General features: G+C 38.2%; 1 protein-coding gene across 3 annotated transcripts in view; it reads right to left on the bottom strand.

Moving 5' to 3' along the window:
• The window catches only part of CCNY (cyclin Y), a 315,237-nt gene that overhangs the window by 29,611 nt on the left and 269,516 nt on the right, over positions 1 to 16,110 (bottom strand). For all 3 annotated transcript variants that reach the window (XM_060658953.3, XM_060658954.3, XM_060658955.3), the window contains 4 exons: positions 14,215 to 14,315; positions 7,820 to 7,855; positions 4,363 to 4,420; positions 4,157 to 4,276 (listed from right to left, as the gene is read on the bottom strand). In XM_060658953.3, the coding sequence (XP_060514936.1) occupies positions 4,157 to 4,276; positions 4,363 to 4,420; positions 7,820 to 7,855; positions 14,215 to 14,315 (315 nt within the window). The remainder of the gene's footprint in view (positions 1 to 4,156; positions 4,277 to 4,362; positions 4,421 to 7,819; positions 7,856 to 14,214; positions 14,316 to 16,110) is intronic.

Raw genomic sequence — 16,110 nt, 5'->3', positions numbered from 1 at the left:
TATGGAAATGTAAGGGTCACAGAACAGCCCAAAAAATCTTGAAGGAGAAGTACATAGTTGGGAGAGTCTTACTTTCTGACTTCAACTACAAAGGTATGGTAATCAAGACAGTGTGGTATGGACATAAGGAAATACAGATCAATGGAATAAAACTGAAACTCCAGAAATAAACTTGCACATTTATGACTGATTTTTGACAACAGTGACAAAACAATTCAACGAGGAAAGTGGAATTCAACAAATGGCAAGGGGAAAACTAGATATCCACAGCAAAAGAATGAATTTGGACCCCTACCTCACAAAAACGAGTTAAAAATGGATCATATACCCAAATGTAAGCCTTAAAATCACGTAACTCCTAAAAGAAAATACAGGAGTAAATCATATCACCCTGAGCTCTTCAATGGTGTCTTAGATACAACACCAAAAGCACAAAAGATAAAACAAAAATATATATATAAATTGGGCTTTATGAAAATGAAAACCTATGTTGTAAATGATAGCTTTAAGAAAGTGAAATGACAACAAGAGAATAGGAGAAAATACTTGTGAATCATTACATGACAAGGGACTTGTAAGCCAGAACATATAAAGAACTCTTAGAATTCACTAATACAAAGACAATCCAATTTAAAAATGGGCAAAGAATCTGAATAGACATTTCTCCAAATGGCTTCCTCTCTCCCTCCCATAACCCATCACTGCCACTCTCTAGATAGAACCATTCTTGTAGACAACACTCAGTCAGGGGCTTGGCTGGGCAATGTCTCCAGAGCTAAAGACTTTGCCACCCTCCCTTCAGAAAGCTTACCTAAATAACGTAAGCAGTGAAACAGCAGAATAGGAGTTAAAGTTATAAAACGCCCAGGGTACGGGAAGACTACAGCAAATAGCTACTGAATGCTCCCTGTGTTTCAGGCAAAGTGTGAGGTACATCAATACCACTTTTATTTACTTCAGCAGTAGGTAGTTATTACTATACTTACTCTGACATTTAATAAATATTTATTAGGTACCTGGCTGTGTTCCAGATGCTGGTCATATTGTAGTGAACAAGAAAGACAAAAAGATTTTTTAAAAAATCTTAATTATAAAACTTACAAACAAAATAAGATAAATGAGTAAAACCTAAAGAATGTTAACTGGTGATAAGTGCTATGAAGAAAAAGAAAGCAGGAAATGATGAGAAGGGAATGTGGGGGGCGAGGAAGCAGGTTATAGAACTACCCTTTGAGCAAAGACTTGAAGAAAGGCAGGGAGGCACCACATGCACATCCTTGAAAGAGGATTCTAGGCCCAGATGGTGTCACGTGCCCAAGTCCCAAGGCAAGTACTGGTATGTGCAGGAAAGACCAAGAGGCCCAGATGGAAGAGTGGTAGCAGCTGAGCTGAGATGAGAGGTGGCCTAATCTTGCTACAGGTCATGTAAGGGCCTTCTCTTTGTCATCCTCAGAGAAAGATGGGGAAGCACCAGAGATTTTGAGCAAAGGAAAGTACACAGTGAGAAAAACAATGGCTCAGGACAGAGCCCTGGGCCCCTTTCAAAGGAACTGAGCCAATCACTGATGAAGGCCATCAAAATTCATCCCCTCTCCAAAATCTAAACTAAACACCAGAGGTTCAATTAGCCAGTGTTGGGCCTTAAGTGAAAAAGTGACAGAGAGTCAGGGTTAGGCCAGCTACTTCCCGGCCACATCCATCTGAACAGAAGGCAGCCTGGAATTTAGTACTGGTAGACCCAAAGGGTGGAGCAGAGGCAAGAAGAGACAGCCCCAGAGAAAGGAACCTGCTGTTGATCTCATTATAGAGTGAGGACAGGCATGTATGGGACTCCTGAGCCTTCCAATAAATCTCCTGCCTTAGCCTCTTTGTGTGGGCTTCTCATCCTCATAATCAAAATCCTTGGCTTAGACAGGGAGCTATGGTTTGTTATCCAGGTACCACACAGGGGACTGAAAAGATTGTTCATGGCTCTAAGTATAACCCAGCTGCAATAAGTCCTGAGGGAAAGGATGGGCTGTATGGAGGGGCAGTTGGGCACCATAGCCTTCTACCCAACCCCAGCTTTCCACAGCTGTTGTTGAGAATATTACACAGTGCCCTTATGTGAAAACATTAGAGATCATCAAGGTGCAATATTAATTACCTCAACCTCTTTTTTAAAATGTGTCAGTATCAATAACACATATCATAGCTTTTAGAATATTCTGCAAAGCTAAAAAATATATTCAGTGATATTTAGTTATTGTTAATGAAGCTATGAAATATCTGCTTCGAGTTATAACTCCATTCTGGGTATTTGAAGGTCCTGGAAGCTCTCTTACCACAGGGAGGCTGCAGTTCTGTTCTTCGTGGGCAGCAGGACCAGAGAGAACTATTGTCCTTCCCCTACCACCCACCTCCTCCTGGGTGGCATGCCAAGATGCCAAGAGAATGCCCAGCAGAAAAGTAGAGATTAATGCATCTCTGTCAACTCTAGACTGAACCTGTTCTAAATGGCTACTTCTAATTCCAAGGGACACAAAGAAAGGAAGAATTATCATACAAGGGTCTTGCCCAGAGCATGCATCTATCTGCCTTCTGCCCACAGGTGTGCAGGCTGACTCTCAGTCACAAGAGAATCAGTCTGCAGTGCTGTGCCCACTATGTGGGACCCCAAAGCTGCTCATCTTTGAACTGTAGCTATCAAGACCCCAGTACAAGCTAATCTCCTGCTAAGCCACCAGTTTATCTATCCGGACGAGTGAAGATGTCAGTAGTTACAATTACCAATAAAAATGTACCACTCCTACAGTACTCTAAAGACATGAACTAACCAATTGTCCCCATGACCCTCTGGGGGAGAACACTTTAGATGTTCTCTCAACATCTGGGCTGAAACTGGGGAAGCGGCAGGGATTAAGATCTCAGTCCTGTGTCCTCCACAGGACACTAGCCTTCTCTTAACAATCGAGTCAGAGTCAGGCCATAATTTTCGTAGGAATTAAAGGTAAAATATGCCCACCACATTCCATCTCAGCAGCTTCAAGATAAATCTTTTTCATGGTATGAAGTTTAGTACTAATCTCATCCATGGTTTCATCTGGTTTTCCTACCCATCTTTTCTCTTCATCGCCATTTCCCTTTTCAACAATTTCAACCCTGTTTCCCTGCAGTTTGTTTTTTAAGAACTTGAAATCCTTTGGAGGAAGAAGGCTAAGCAATAAATATACTTCTCAGATATGACAGAAGAACGTAGAATCATTCTAAATCACCCAGCAATTACTTAATGAATGTCTGTTTTACCCAGTAGGTGGCAAGTTTAGTGAGAGAAAGAGTGAACAAACAAATGGATGAACAAATGAATGAATAAACAAACAGGTTTACTGTTGAATTAGCTGAAGGGCACAAAGCTCTTAGTGTGGCAGAGATACAAAAGGTCCTTGGGTGGCCTGCAAACTTTCTATTAGACAATAATCTCTTCTCAGAAACAACAGGGAATGGCATTCTGATCTTCCTCTGGTATGGCTCATTCACAGGCAGAGCTAACTTCTTATCTGAGTTGCACACAACATAAAGGTCAGTGAGAATGGGTTCCACTGTCAAATCTATTTCCCAAATGAGAGCTGACCTAAATAGCCCCTAAAGTTTTAAGAATCTAAGTAAGAATATAGATATTTATCTCTTATTTGAGTCTTAAAGTGCAGATTACCTCCAAGTTGTCTTTGAATATCTTACAGATGCATTATTATCACAAAAATCACAAAAGAGAAGACAGTAATATATAGCAGGCATTCATATAGGATGTATATGTTCTTCATCTCTAATTCATGTCATTAAAACCTTTGTAGGGAATCAACAACAGGAAATCTGGATGTTAGCAGGAAGTGAGTGGCTTTAGTTCTTATTTCTCTTTAGCCCAAGGTTTTACTTACCTGCATTTAACATTTTGACATTTACTGGCTCTGAAGGTGATTTTACCACTGACTTTAGGTGGGGACTGTGGAACAGACTTCACTCCCTCTATTGGGAGATCCATTCTCTACTCTCCCAGAAAAAAAAAAAAAGACAATCTTGAAGGCAAAGATGTGGTTTCCCTAGGGCACCTGGTGAGATCCCCTGCTTGCACCCCACCCAGTGGACTACAGAATGGCTGTGTCATCGTGAAGGCACTCACCAGGGTGACAATGGCACATTCAGCCGTCAGCTGAGCAGCACTGAACAGTGTCCGAACAAACCGGTAAATCTGCTTCTGCTCTGGGTTGTGTTTGTCATAATCTGGTGGCACTTCGGATTTCTGGGGAAGGAAATGTTTTCAGATGACTGGCCACCCAATAAAAACAAAAGAGAAATAATTAAACAACATCAGAAGGTGGAGATTACCGAAAGAGGGTGAAGGTTTTCATCAAAAATATCTAAGAGCATCCTTCCATCTGGGTCCCTGGTAGGGAAAATAAAAGAAAATGGAGTTTACTTTCTATAAGAATGTCATTCAAAATAAAATAAAAAAATATTTTGACTTAGTATGTTTTAAGAAACTGAAGTCAGTGTTAAGTGTAGGAGATGCTATTGGCTACCCATGAGCAATAATTTTTCTTATGTACAATATTTAATCATTTTTGTTTGAGCAGTCTATGAAATAAAGGTTATGAACCACATTTAATTGAATTAACCTAAGGTAAAAAAATCTAGATTTTCATTTTCTGAGTTTTCAAATGAACTAAATCTAAGCAAGTGATAAACTTCTTTAAACATCTTCTTTCTGAGCAAAGGCTGATGGATATGCTTAAACCATTACTATGTTGTAGTTGATAGGAAAGAAGTTCAAGGGCAAAAATGAACATTCAGTGTGTCCTAGAAACTAATTTGAAGTTTTCACAACATGCAACTTAAACACTTTGTTAATTAAGAGTTTCAAAATTTTACACTGAAAAACAAGAGGTGACATGTAGAAAAGCTTAATTCAGTAACCTATAAACCTATAAAAGAATGGCTCGTTGTTACCAGGGCCAGTAAATGCCATTTAAAGTGATGGCTTTCCCTGTAGGCACAGTGTTTTGAGCGGGGCTCTGTAGACACCAACCATACTTCATCAGCAACAGCTCTCCTTTCATCTGTTTTATGTCACTTGCCTTCGGCCTAAAAACTATTCTTTAAAAAGCAAATTTGGAAACCACTGCTTTTAGTAACATCATATAATTCCCACAGTCTGTGCTTCCAATGCTGATTAGGCTTGTGAATATCAGAAGGGTACAGACCTGTCCCTAACATATACCCTTTGTAGCAAACACTATAATTTCTACTCTACAAATTTACTGTCTGTATAAAAACAGAAAGAAAGAGCTTAACAGAACAACTCTGTTTTCATTACTATGTTTACACAACAGAAATTATTTTTAAAGCTTTGGGCATTCATACCTGTGCTCATTTTCACTAGCCTACAGGAAGACAGGCAACAAAGATTTAGATAAGCCTAAGTAAAAGAAAGGTTCAACTAGGCAGGACCTGCTAACAGGGTCTGAAAACATAAAGACAGCTCCTTCTGGGTGCACCCAGTTACACTTCTTTTATAACGACCCGGCTAGTAAGAATCAGCTGGTCCCTCATCTCACTAACAGCCTCTGCAAGATCTTCAAGGGGCTGTGTGACAAAGCCTGGCCCTGCATCCCATTTCCTTGGGCAGTTCACTCCTGTTCAATATTTCTGATGAATGAGAGACCCTAAAAAGCTATTCAGCATTCTAGAGAAATATTCACCAGAAGTAACTTTAAAAATGAAAATATAGGATCAAAAATATAAAATGAGGAATAAGAATTTAAGCTAAAATGACTCTGGGAAAAAAACGGACTCCTCTGAGAAAATGGATTTTGCTCTCACTTTCATTGAAAGCTACGTATCCCAGCTGAGCAGCACCCTCTCAATCAAGCTACTGGATGTATCACCAGTTCCAGAGGTTAGCCCAATATGATTTATCAGGAAAAAGTCTGCATAGTCATGCCGCCTCTTTCCAAAGGCCTTCAGGTTACAATCTGTGGGCTTATCATGCCTGTTCACAAACGCTCACTTTTTTTAGTTGGATTTTCTCCACTTCTACTCACTAACTTTTGTTCCATTTTATCACCATTACCCCAGTAGATTATACGATTTAAGGTCTCAGTATATTGCTTAGGTTCAATCCCCAATTCCCCAATTTATTAGCTTTGTACTCTTAAGCAAATTATTTCTCTGTGCCTTAGTTTCTTTACTAAGATAAATGGAGATAATATCAGTATAACCTCATGGAACTGTTTTATAAACTAAATGAGATAAGCATATAAATAGCAACCAGGGTAGCCAGAGTAAATGCTTAATAAAGATGGTTCTTATTACTTTCAGTTGTGGCTACAAATTAACTTTGAGATGCACAACAGTCTAAGAACTGAGAAATCACTGACAGAGAGATGCTAATGCAAAAGTGGTTTGAGAACACATTCAAGTTTCACTAGTGGTATTATAGTGTTATGTAAGACTTAAATGTTTAAAAGTCTGAACTGTTATCTTAGAAACAGGCAGCAAGACCAAATCTGTACTTTCACTGATAAGTTATTCTGGACAAGGTTCAAAGTTCCACTATGCTCCATTTTCTAAGTTCTTACATCCAAAATTCTCAAGCACCAGAAAGAACTTGGGAGTCACAATTACAATACTGAGAAAGGTCACTGCAGAGAACACCTTTCCAAGTGTTTGCTTCCAGGTATTTGTGTTTTCCCATAACATTGTTCATTCATTAGATGCTCTGTCATGAAAGCTCCACTTCTCTGACTTACCACAACTCTCCAATGTCCCCTTTGTAAAGCAGACTGACGATGATGTGGCTCCCCTCACTGAGAGCCATGCTAACTAACCATGAGGTGGCTGTGCTTGTTCCCAGAATTGGTTCACACCAGTTGTACTTGTTATATTCATGTAACATATGAAAATGTTATATATCAATCAATGAAATATGACTGCAATGAGAGTGGCTTTGTTCTTCTGAAAATAAAGAAGGAATGCTTTGGAAACACCCAATAAAAAGTTATCACTAAAAATAAATTTGTTGTAGATTATGTGTGGTCATAACCTGAAAGATTCTACACTCAAATTATTTTAGAAATGTCTTAAGTTTTGTCACTATTGACTTAAAAAAATATGGAAAGGATGAATTTCAGGTGTGGCTTATAAAATAAAGTCACTTTGGTACTCTAACCAACGCCCCAGACTCAAAGCAAAAGTTTTGACGCTGCATAAAAATATGGCAACGAATGTACTTTTTACACATTTTATGTTGAGATAAGATGTTTAAAGTAAATTTTTAGAATGATTTTCCTATGATTTCCTGTTTCAACTGATTTTAACTAAATTGTCTCCAGATTCACTTATATCAGAGAGAAGGATTCTACTACATTAAAATAGTTTATATCTAAATTTATACCATAATTTCTTCTACTGATTTAAAACTATAAGCATTTTTTTCTCATGTTGAAGTTGCACATAGTAAATTTTTAAAATAATTTTTATAAAAGAATGTTTAAACAAATTATACAGGAAATCAAGAGTGAAGAGGAAAGCTGAGCATTATCAAGATGTGTTCTGTTTTGCTGGCTTCAAACACAAACACCCATTTGGTCTCCTCTGATTGAGAAGCAGTTTGGCACTTACCTGGGAAGTTTTGGTAAATTGTACTAACTCTAGAAATTCCAAGAAAACATGACTAGAGAATACAAAGGCTGAAGCAAGTAGACATAATAGGGAAAAAAAGAGAGAAAAACATAGTAGGAGATAACGTGTAATGTTTTTAGCACAAAATTAATCATCCACATACCTGTTTTTGATGTGGTAATATATTGCGAGAGCTACACTGTAAAATAAAATGCAGGGTTCAATGTTTCATAAGCGTATCCAAAATGTTATATATTATCTGTCTAATCATAAAATATTTAAATTTAAGTAAAAGTCAAACAATCCATCTCAAAAGTCCCAATTAAAGCAGAATGCTGATCAAGAAATCTCTTTAAAAAAAAAATCATTCTTCAAAGTAAATCAATCTTGTACTCATTTCCAGCAATTATTAAATCTTTTCCAGAAACACCAAAACCTCAAGAGGTATTTAGAAACAAATTCTCTTTCTACTTGAAATTTTTAGCTTTCTTCACCTGTAAAATATAGACACTATGTAAAAACAGGTAGTGCAAATCAAGCACCTTTAGAAATTTCCAACTTATTACCTCCCAGTTTAGAAAATTTTTGGTTTATTTATAACTACCAGAAAAAAGTGAGTATCACCCACAGTGGTTTGCTGTTCTTTTCTCTTACATCAGTAACCTCTTGGCAATCCACCTAACTTATTCATTCACTTGCTAAAATAGTAATATAAATCCTATTTGTAACACTACCTTAAAATTTTTATTTAACATTTTAAAAGATCTGAATTTAATGAAGACACTCCCTTCTCCTGAATATTTTTTTTCAAATAATGCTTTTCTGATTAAAAAGGCGTTATATTCATATTGTAGAACTTCTGGGAAATATAGGAAGTGTAAAACAAAAAGAAAAAGTAAACCCTTTGCCCAAAGAAGACTACTTGAGATATGCAGATATCTATTTCTGTCTCTCAATTATATGTGTAAATAGGTTTACATCCTACTTTTGTCCTCATTAATATTTTTCTTACCATTAAAGTACGCTTTAAAAACAGGACTTTAAATGGCTGATTATATTCCATTTATATAGTTACTGAATAATTTATTAACTATCCCCCTACTATTGAACATTTAAGTTGGTTCTAATATTTCTTAATTATAATTACCACCATACTGATATTTTCAGAGACAAGTATTTGTGCAACCTATGACTATATTATTTCCATAAGAAAACATTCTGTAATGGGAATTACTCAATCTAGAGTCGTTAATAATTGAAGGCTCTCCACATAAACTGACAAGTATTTTTGCAGAAAAAAAAAAATGTACCAGTGTATTTCCCCATCAGTGTCTGTTTTAACCTTATACTTGCTGACACTCACCTTAAATATTCTGAAAAAATGTTCTCCAACGTAAAGTGTACTTGTTTTCAATTTGGGTTTCTGTGATCACCTATGAAGTTGGTGGGGTTATTCATGTTAACTGGCCACTTTTTTTTTTAAATTTCCTTTTTTGTAAGCTGTCAAGATCATTCCACTACTTTTTGTTTTACTTTAAAATTTATTGAGGAGACCAAAATTTATTTTTTAAGCTTCTAAGAATATCACTAACTGACTGCATCAGATTGTGTTCTGGGTACTTGGAGCACAGAAACTGCCATCCAGGCACGACACAGAGGTAGAGGGGTCAGTCCTAAACACAGCTGACTCAGCGTTGGATTCCAAATAGCTCAGTGGCTTACCTATGACTTCCTATGACAATAGACAAGAAATCTCTAGTCTTCCAAATGTCTCTCCAGACCTATTCCTTCAAAATGATTTTTGAAAAACATTATTCAGATAAATGTTAAAAGTCCTCATGAGCAAATGGCAATATATTCTCTTCCTCCTAACATATTCAAGAGCATCTAAGCTAATGAAGGAATTGTAACTTGGGTGAAAGGACTTCAGAATCAAATAATAATAATAATAATAATAATAATAATAATAATAATAATAATAATACTGTTTTCAAGCATACATTAACAGCCTTGATATGAAAAGCAGCAGATGTTATTGACTCTATTTCACAAATGAGAAAAATTCAGGTTCAGATACTGGATACCAGGATTTCTGACTAGTATAATGATTTTGTGCCCTTTAGTTCTAACACGTTGCCTCTAGGGAAAAGGATGAAATTATCATTTAATTCGTTTAACAGTCATACTGTGTGACTGCTTTCTAATCTAATGTCAGATTTAGATTGACGTTTCATATGATTGGGTTTGGTGCAGTGACTAGTTTAGTCACTTTGATTGCTTGAAAAAGATAATGGTTCTTGCCTCCTCTGTGTGGAGTGTGACATAGGAAAAATATCCCCGGACTAAGTCAGAATAAGCTGAGTTTAAAACCTGGATCCTTCATTTATTACAGTTCATTCATCTCTCAGAGCCTACATTTCCTCATCTATAAAATTAGGACAATTCAACCTACGTCACAGAGATGTTATTATAACCAAATGAAATATACAAAAGGATTATTTCAAATACAAAAATCCAAAACAAAAGACATTATTATCATGGTTACTCCCCTATCAATAATTTCATCTCAAGCATCTCATAATTTGCTTCTGCAAACTGAGTTAAAATCTTCAGGGCCCCAAGGTCACTATCTTCCAAATCTCCTGAGCCGACTGCAAGACTGGACATTATCATGACCTTAGGCCTCCATGAAAAATAGAGCCACACTGTAGGACAAATTCCACCTGAGGTTATATCCCCAAAATTAAGAAAACCAAGCTCAGAATTCACATACAGTACAGGTCCATAGGCCAGTTTAGTCAGTCATCTTGGAAGAAGTGATTGCTGGGGGCAAAGGGCAGTCAGTGGAAAACTGCATCAGTCCCACGCTTTAGGCTTCAGAGACCTACTCAGTTCTGATACGTACTCAGAAAATGGTGAGGTCTCACCAAAGATGGGCTAGACCCAAACCAGAAGTACGTTTGGATCAAAGGGTTTGCTCAACTGCTTTTGCCACATAGCTTGGAATAAAGAAATACTATTTTCTTGACCAAGAAAGCAAAACAGATTTGTGACTGTTGGCCCTGTACTTGTAGGAGCCTAGAGCTAATACAGCAAAGCATGTGACAAGCCTAAAACCTTTGAAGACCAAGAGGTGGTGGGTTCTGCCAGCGCTGAGGAGCTCACACCTGCTCCCCACCCTTTCCTTTAATGCCCCCGTAGGGGATTCTGGCTGGGGGGCGGGAGGGGAGACAGAGGTCAGCTGCAGAGGTGTGTGTGTCGGAGGGCGGGGGGGGGGGGGGATGGCTAGCAAACTCTAAATTCAATACCACAGCTGTTGGCATTTAGGGGAAAGATGGGAAAATTCAAATTGTCAAAACAGAAATCGTGCCTATGAAAAGAATGAGCACAGAATGCTCCCACTTTTACACTTCAACTTTCCATTCAGAAGAGCACTCACCCCTCCATGCACTCCTCAACTAGAATTTGTAAATACATGTGTTCATTTTGGCAGCCCACAACTTGAAGAAGGGGTTTCTCTTAAAACTTAGGTTAGAAATCGATGTTTAGAATTCAAAGGATTTTCTCAAAGAAACAAGGTCATACTTGGTTTTCAGCCCAAAGATACTCACTGTGTCCATAATGAAGCTCAACTGTATTAATGGTTTTGGTATTTTTAATGTCTGGGGGGGAAGGGACCAAGAAGAGGCCTTGGATTTAGGTAAAGCAGAAAAAGCAGAAAAGGGGAAATAGGGGTTTCATTTTGATAGGTGCAGGATAAGTTTAAGGCACAATTTTAGAACAGGAGGGCATTCAGATTTAGCTTCTTCCTACCCTGCTTTTTTGACTCTTCTCTCCCTTCCGAGTATCCCTTTCTCCTTACACCTTCAAAGACCCTGGCTGGAACTCACCCAGGCCTGCTAACACCCTGAAATATTTTTTTTTACTTTTTACCTCCTTGATTATAACCCAGCCAAGAGTGAGATGGAAGCATTTATAGGGAAGATTCTGATCGACCTACTTCAGTTAGGGACCACCCTGCTCTGAGGTCCAAAATACAAACTTTGTTGTTGTTTTTAAAAAAAAAATTTTTTTTAACGTTTATTTATTTTTGAGACAGAGAGAGACAGAGCATGAACAGGGGAGGGTCAGAGAGAGAGGGAGACACAGAATCCGAAACAGGCTCCAGGCTCTGAGCTGTCAGCACAGAGCCCGATGCGGGGTTCTAACTCACGGACCATGAGATCATGACCTGAGCCAAAGTTGGACGCTTAACCGACTGAGCCACCCAGGCGCCCCCAAAATACAAACTTTGAAAAAAAGGGGGGGGCACTTTTTAAAATAAATGAACTACTGACTGAAGAACTTTCACATTTAGCTAGTGCAAAGGAAATGTCATTTGGATCAGGGAAGTCATAGTATTCACACTGAATGTTTTGTTTCAACAGCCCACTATTTAACTGGGCCAGCTTTTCAGCTCTTTTTCCTCCATTTATTAGTCTATAATTTAGAAGTTTCAAGGAACTTTGGTGGGGGGACAGGAGAGGAACTGTTTACTTACATCAGGAGTTCTCAACCTTGGCTACCTACTACAATCTCCTAGGGAGGGTATTAAAAATCCAGATACCAGAACTGTATGGCGAGACATTAAACTGCTGATATCAACATGTTTTTCAGCTCCCAGGTGACTCCAGGATGTAACCAGGGGTTGGAACCACTGATTTGCACAGCAGCACATTTGTAACTTGGGTGACACTGACATATCAAAGTGCTACCCAGTTTTCCCACTAGGCTCCTAACTGTCTATGTCACAAGCAGTGGCAATTTTAAGTTACCCAAGGGTAAAGTGTTGAGCAACTGAGTCGGATCCATTTGTAAATTCCAAGAGCTCTTGTTGGCCCTGAAAGTAAAGGTGCCCTCTGCTCCACTTGGCCTCCCTTCCTGTCGAAGAGGATCCCAGGATTAAAGAGAAGTTAGCAGCTTCTGTTCTGGGCTCTCTGGAACTTGTGCAGATGCCAAGAGCCACATGGTACATAGATCTTCAGGGCTTTCCACTCCTCTCCACAACCACGAGTGATTTACTCCAGAAAATACTTCCAAGAGATACTGTACTTCCTATGTCCTGGCAGTAAGCCATGGCACAAAGGCAGGAAGTGGCTTAGTGAAGGCCACACACTGTGGAGCTCTGACACACATACCTCTTCCCAGCTGCAATCATGGACTGTGAGTTTATGCCCACTTGTCATTTATCAGGCTCTTAAAAGCCAAGGTAATAAGGGAAGAAGCTACATTTCTATTTAGATCTTAGAAAACATGCAACCTTTCAGGAGAGAAGGCAGCTTGCCTTGAAGTGGTTCTATCTTCCACCTCTCCCTCCCAGCTGGAGTGGATGCTGTCCACAGAAGACTGCTACAGTCAACACTACCTGACTGAGGCTGTGATTTATTGTCACATATTGATCACACTCAGAGTAGGGCTTCTAAGTCTGAAAATGTAAGCCACTGAAATAATACTTCTTATTTAGGAATTAAAACACATCATACACTAAACTGGACTATTGTTAAATGTGTAATTTCTGAAGCACATATAGAAATAAAATATCCCAGGTTTTTGGCAGTTGAACTGATGACCACAGACCTCAGCACATCCGGTTTTCTGTGATCTCTGTCAAAGGTCTTGATTATCACAATGCTAATGGAAACATAAAAGAAAAAACAGTGTTCCTTTCCTCTTATCTTCCATTTTAAAATTAGGAAACTGAACCCCAAAAGGGAAAGGATTTTATCCAAAGACTCCCCTTCCTCCCTTAAACCCCACTTTAAAACAAGGCTACTGGGGCGCCTGGGTGGCGCAGTCGGTTAAGCGTCCGACTTCAGCCAGGTCACGATCTCGCGGTCCGTGAGTTCGAGCCCCGCGTCAGGCTCTGGGCTGATGGCTCGGAGCCTGGAGCCTGTTTCCGATTCTGTGTCTCCCTCTCTCTCTGCCCCTCCCCCGTTCATGCCCTGTCTCTCTCTGTCCCAAAAATAAATACAAAACGTTGAAAAAAAAAAAATTAAAAAAATTAAAAAAAATTAAAAAAAAAAAAATTAAAACAAGGCTACAAAGAGAAGGGTTTTACTAAACCCTCCCTGTTGGTGAGAGACTCAATATCAGAACTCAGATCTCTTGACTCTGGGCAAATACACTTTCACTATCAGGCCTGCTTTCTACTGTAGCCTCAAGTCTTAAAGGGGACCACAGAAGCCCCGCTTTATTTCAAAGGTAAAATATTAGCAGAGTTACTCCAGGATGGCTTTAATAAAAAGTGGGAAGGTAGGAGGTATACACAGAAATCAAATACATGCTTTCACCTATATTTGAAATAATTTTTAAATTTGCTCTTTTATGTAAATGGTAATGTGCACAAATATTTTGAACACCCCACATTTTAACTACCAAAGTTACTTTTTAAACAGATTTCCTCAATAGTCAATGGCTTTCTCCAGCCCAATCTTACCACTCTCAGACCCCACAACCAACCAGTTAGCTATCAGGTTAAGTAGAAAAAGCATTCAGTTAAGCAAAACTGTGTATACCCACCATTTAATTGTATACTTGAGGTTTGGTTGACTGACTGTGCTATCATCTAGGAAAATAGTGGAGCAGGAGCTGTATTTCCTCGCTATTTGTCCTGGAGGATGCTAGAAAACAATGGCAACAAAGAAGGAAAATTAAATGGAGCTCAAAATTCTTCCAAGAAACATCATCACCTTAAACTTGATAGCAGACCACAGAAAAAAAAGTCTTAGCAATAAACATTAATACTACCAGCAAGAACAGTACAAAAATACTTTCTTCCTACAATGAAACTCCTTGTTCTTCCACATGTACAAGTCACCAAAAGCACTGTTAGCCGCCTTCAGTGGGAGTACAGTATTCTCTTGCAATCAAGCATCAAAGAGTGTGTTAGAGAGTCCATAAACATCACCTGCCCTGGGGCCTGTGTAAAAAAAGAAACACACTAATCTTTACATCAGTGAAAGCCTCTAATTAAGGCAACATCCCGGTTTTATGCATCAAGATCAAGGCAAGAGACAATTGTACCCATTTTCTCTATTCTTGAGGTACAGCTGATTTGGAGGCCATGGAAAATGCAACCAATGTAAATTTAGATCTTCTGGTTAATCTGCTTGAATATCAGGAAATGAAGTTATAAAGAATAAAGTATTCTTTTTTTAGGGGCAAAAGATATTTTAAAGGGGACGGTTTCTGATACTTTGGAATATACAACCAATTGATGACCTTCAGGTGGTTCCTATTCAGTCTTATGACTGATTCTTTCACAAATGTATAAAATATGAGCTCTTTGAAGAACTTCAGAATGAGAACTACCTCTGAAAGGTATTAGTAAAGAAAACAGATTTTTATCATATACTGATGACATCTAATTGAATACTAGGTAGATTTTTGGCAATATGATTAGTAGACATTACTCCAGATAATTCTTGTTCAAAAGCAAGTAAGGGGAACAAAAAATCAAATCACCCAAACAAGTTCCCATTTGCCTGGTGCTATGTTGACAGTCCAAGTGGCATTTCCAGCAACCAATACAAATAATCCCTCAGGGATAATAAAATTGTCTGCCTCAACTGCCAAACTGCAACAAAGTCCTCAGTGACCACACTTTACAAGGAGGCTTAAAGGTAATCAGAAACCAAATGCTCTATTCCACACTTTAAAATTTACTTCTTTTAATAAGGTTTTCTTTGCAATAAAATTATGAAAATATGCAATAGCCTAAGAAATACAAAAACGATGATATAAATAGAATCTCCCCTCTAAACTATAAATGGTAATAGTCACTATTTGAAGTATCCAGTTCCCTCAATCACAGCTAGAGGGCACCGCACTACTGAAACATTATAAGCCTCCCTAGCACTGGTTTTATATAAATAGCATGTGGGTCAGAAGGAAATAACCAAAGTCAGGAAATTCAGTTCTTGGGCTTTCCTTCTTAAGTTCACACTGTTCTGTGCCTGTGTAAGGAAATGGCACAAAGAAAACTTGCAAAGATCAAGTTACAATTAGAATGTCAATTTTAAAATGGCATTTTCACATCCAACAAGTTAATCACAACATTCTCATTAAGACAATCCAAAGGCACTAAAAATTCTTTTTCTCTTCTTAAGCTCTTATAGCAATCACATTTAAGTCACACAAGACACACTATTAAACTCAGAACGTAATATAGCTATTTACGGTCTTGTGAAATTTTCCTCATGGGTGCAAAATCTACCACAAACAATAATCTCAACAGATATTATGTTTAACACCAAAATTCAGTAATTAATTGATGTATTAATGAATTTTCAGAGATAACAGGGTAATTTTAGGTATAATTCCAAACATGAAGCAAAAGGACAATAATAACTTATTTTTTGAGTAGTTTCAACTATTCCCTCTGACATAAATTTCACAAGATTAAAATGTGAGGGG

Source organism: Panthera onca, chromosome B4 (genome assembly GCF_046562875.1).
Source record: "Panthera onca isolate mPanOnc1 chromosome B4, mPanOnc1 haplotype 2, whole genome shotgun sequence".
In the NCBI taxonomy this organism is placed as follows: domain Eukaryota; kingdom Metazoa; phylum Chordata; class Mammalia; order Carnivora; family Felidae; genus Panthera; species Panthera onca.
This window is presented reverse-complemented; position numbering and strand designations above follow the sequence as displayed.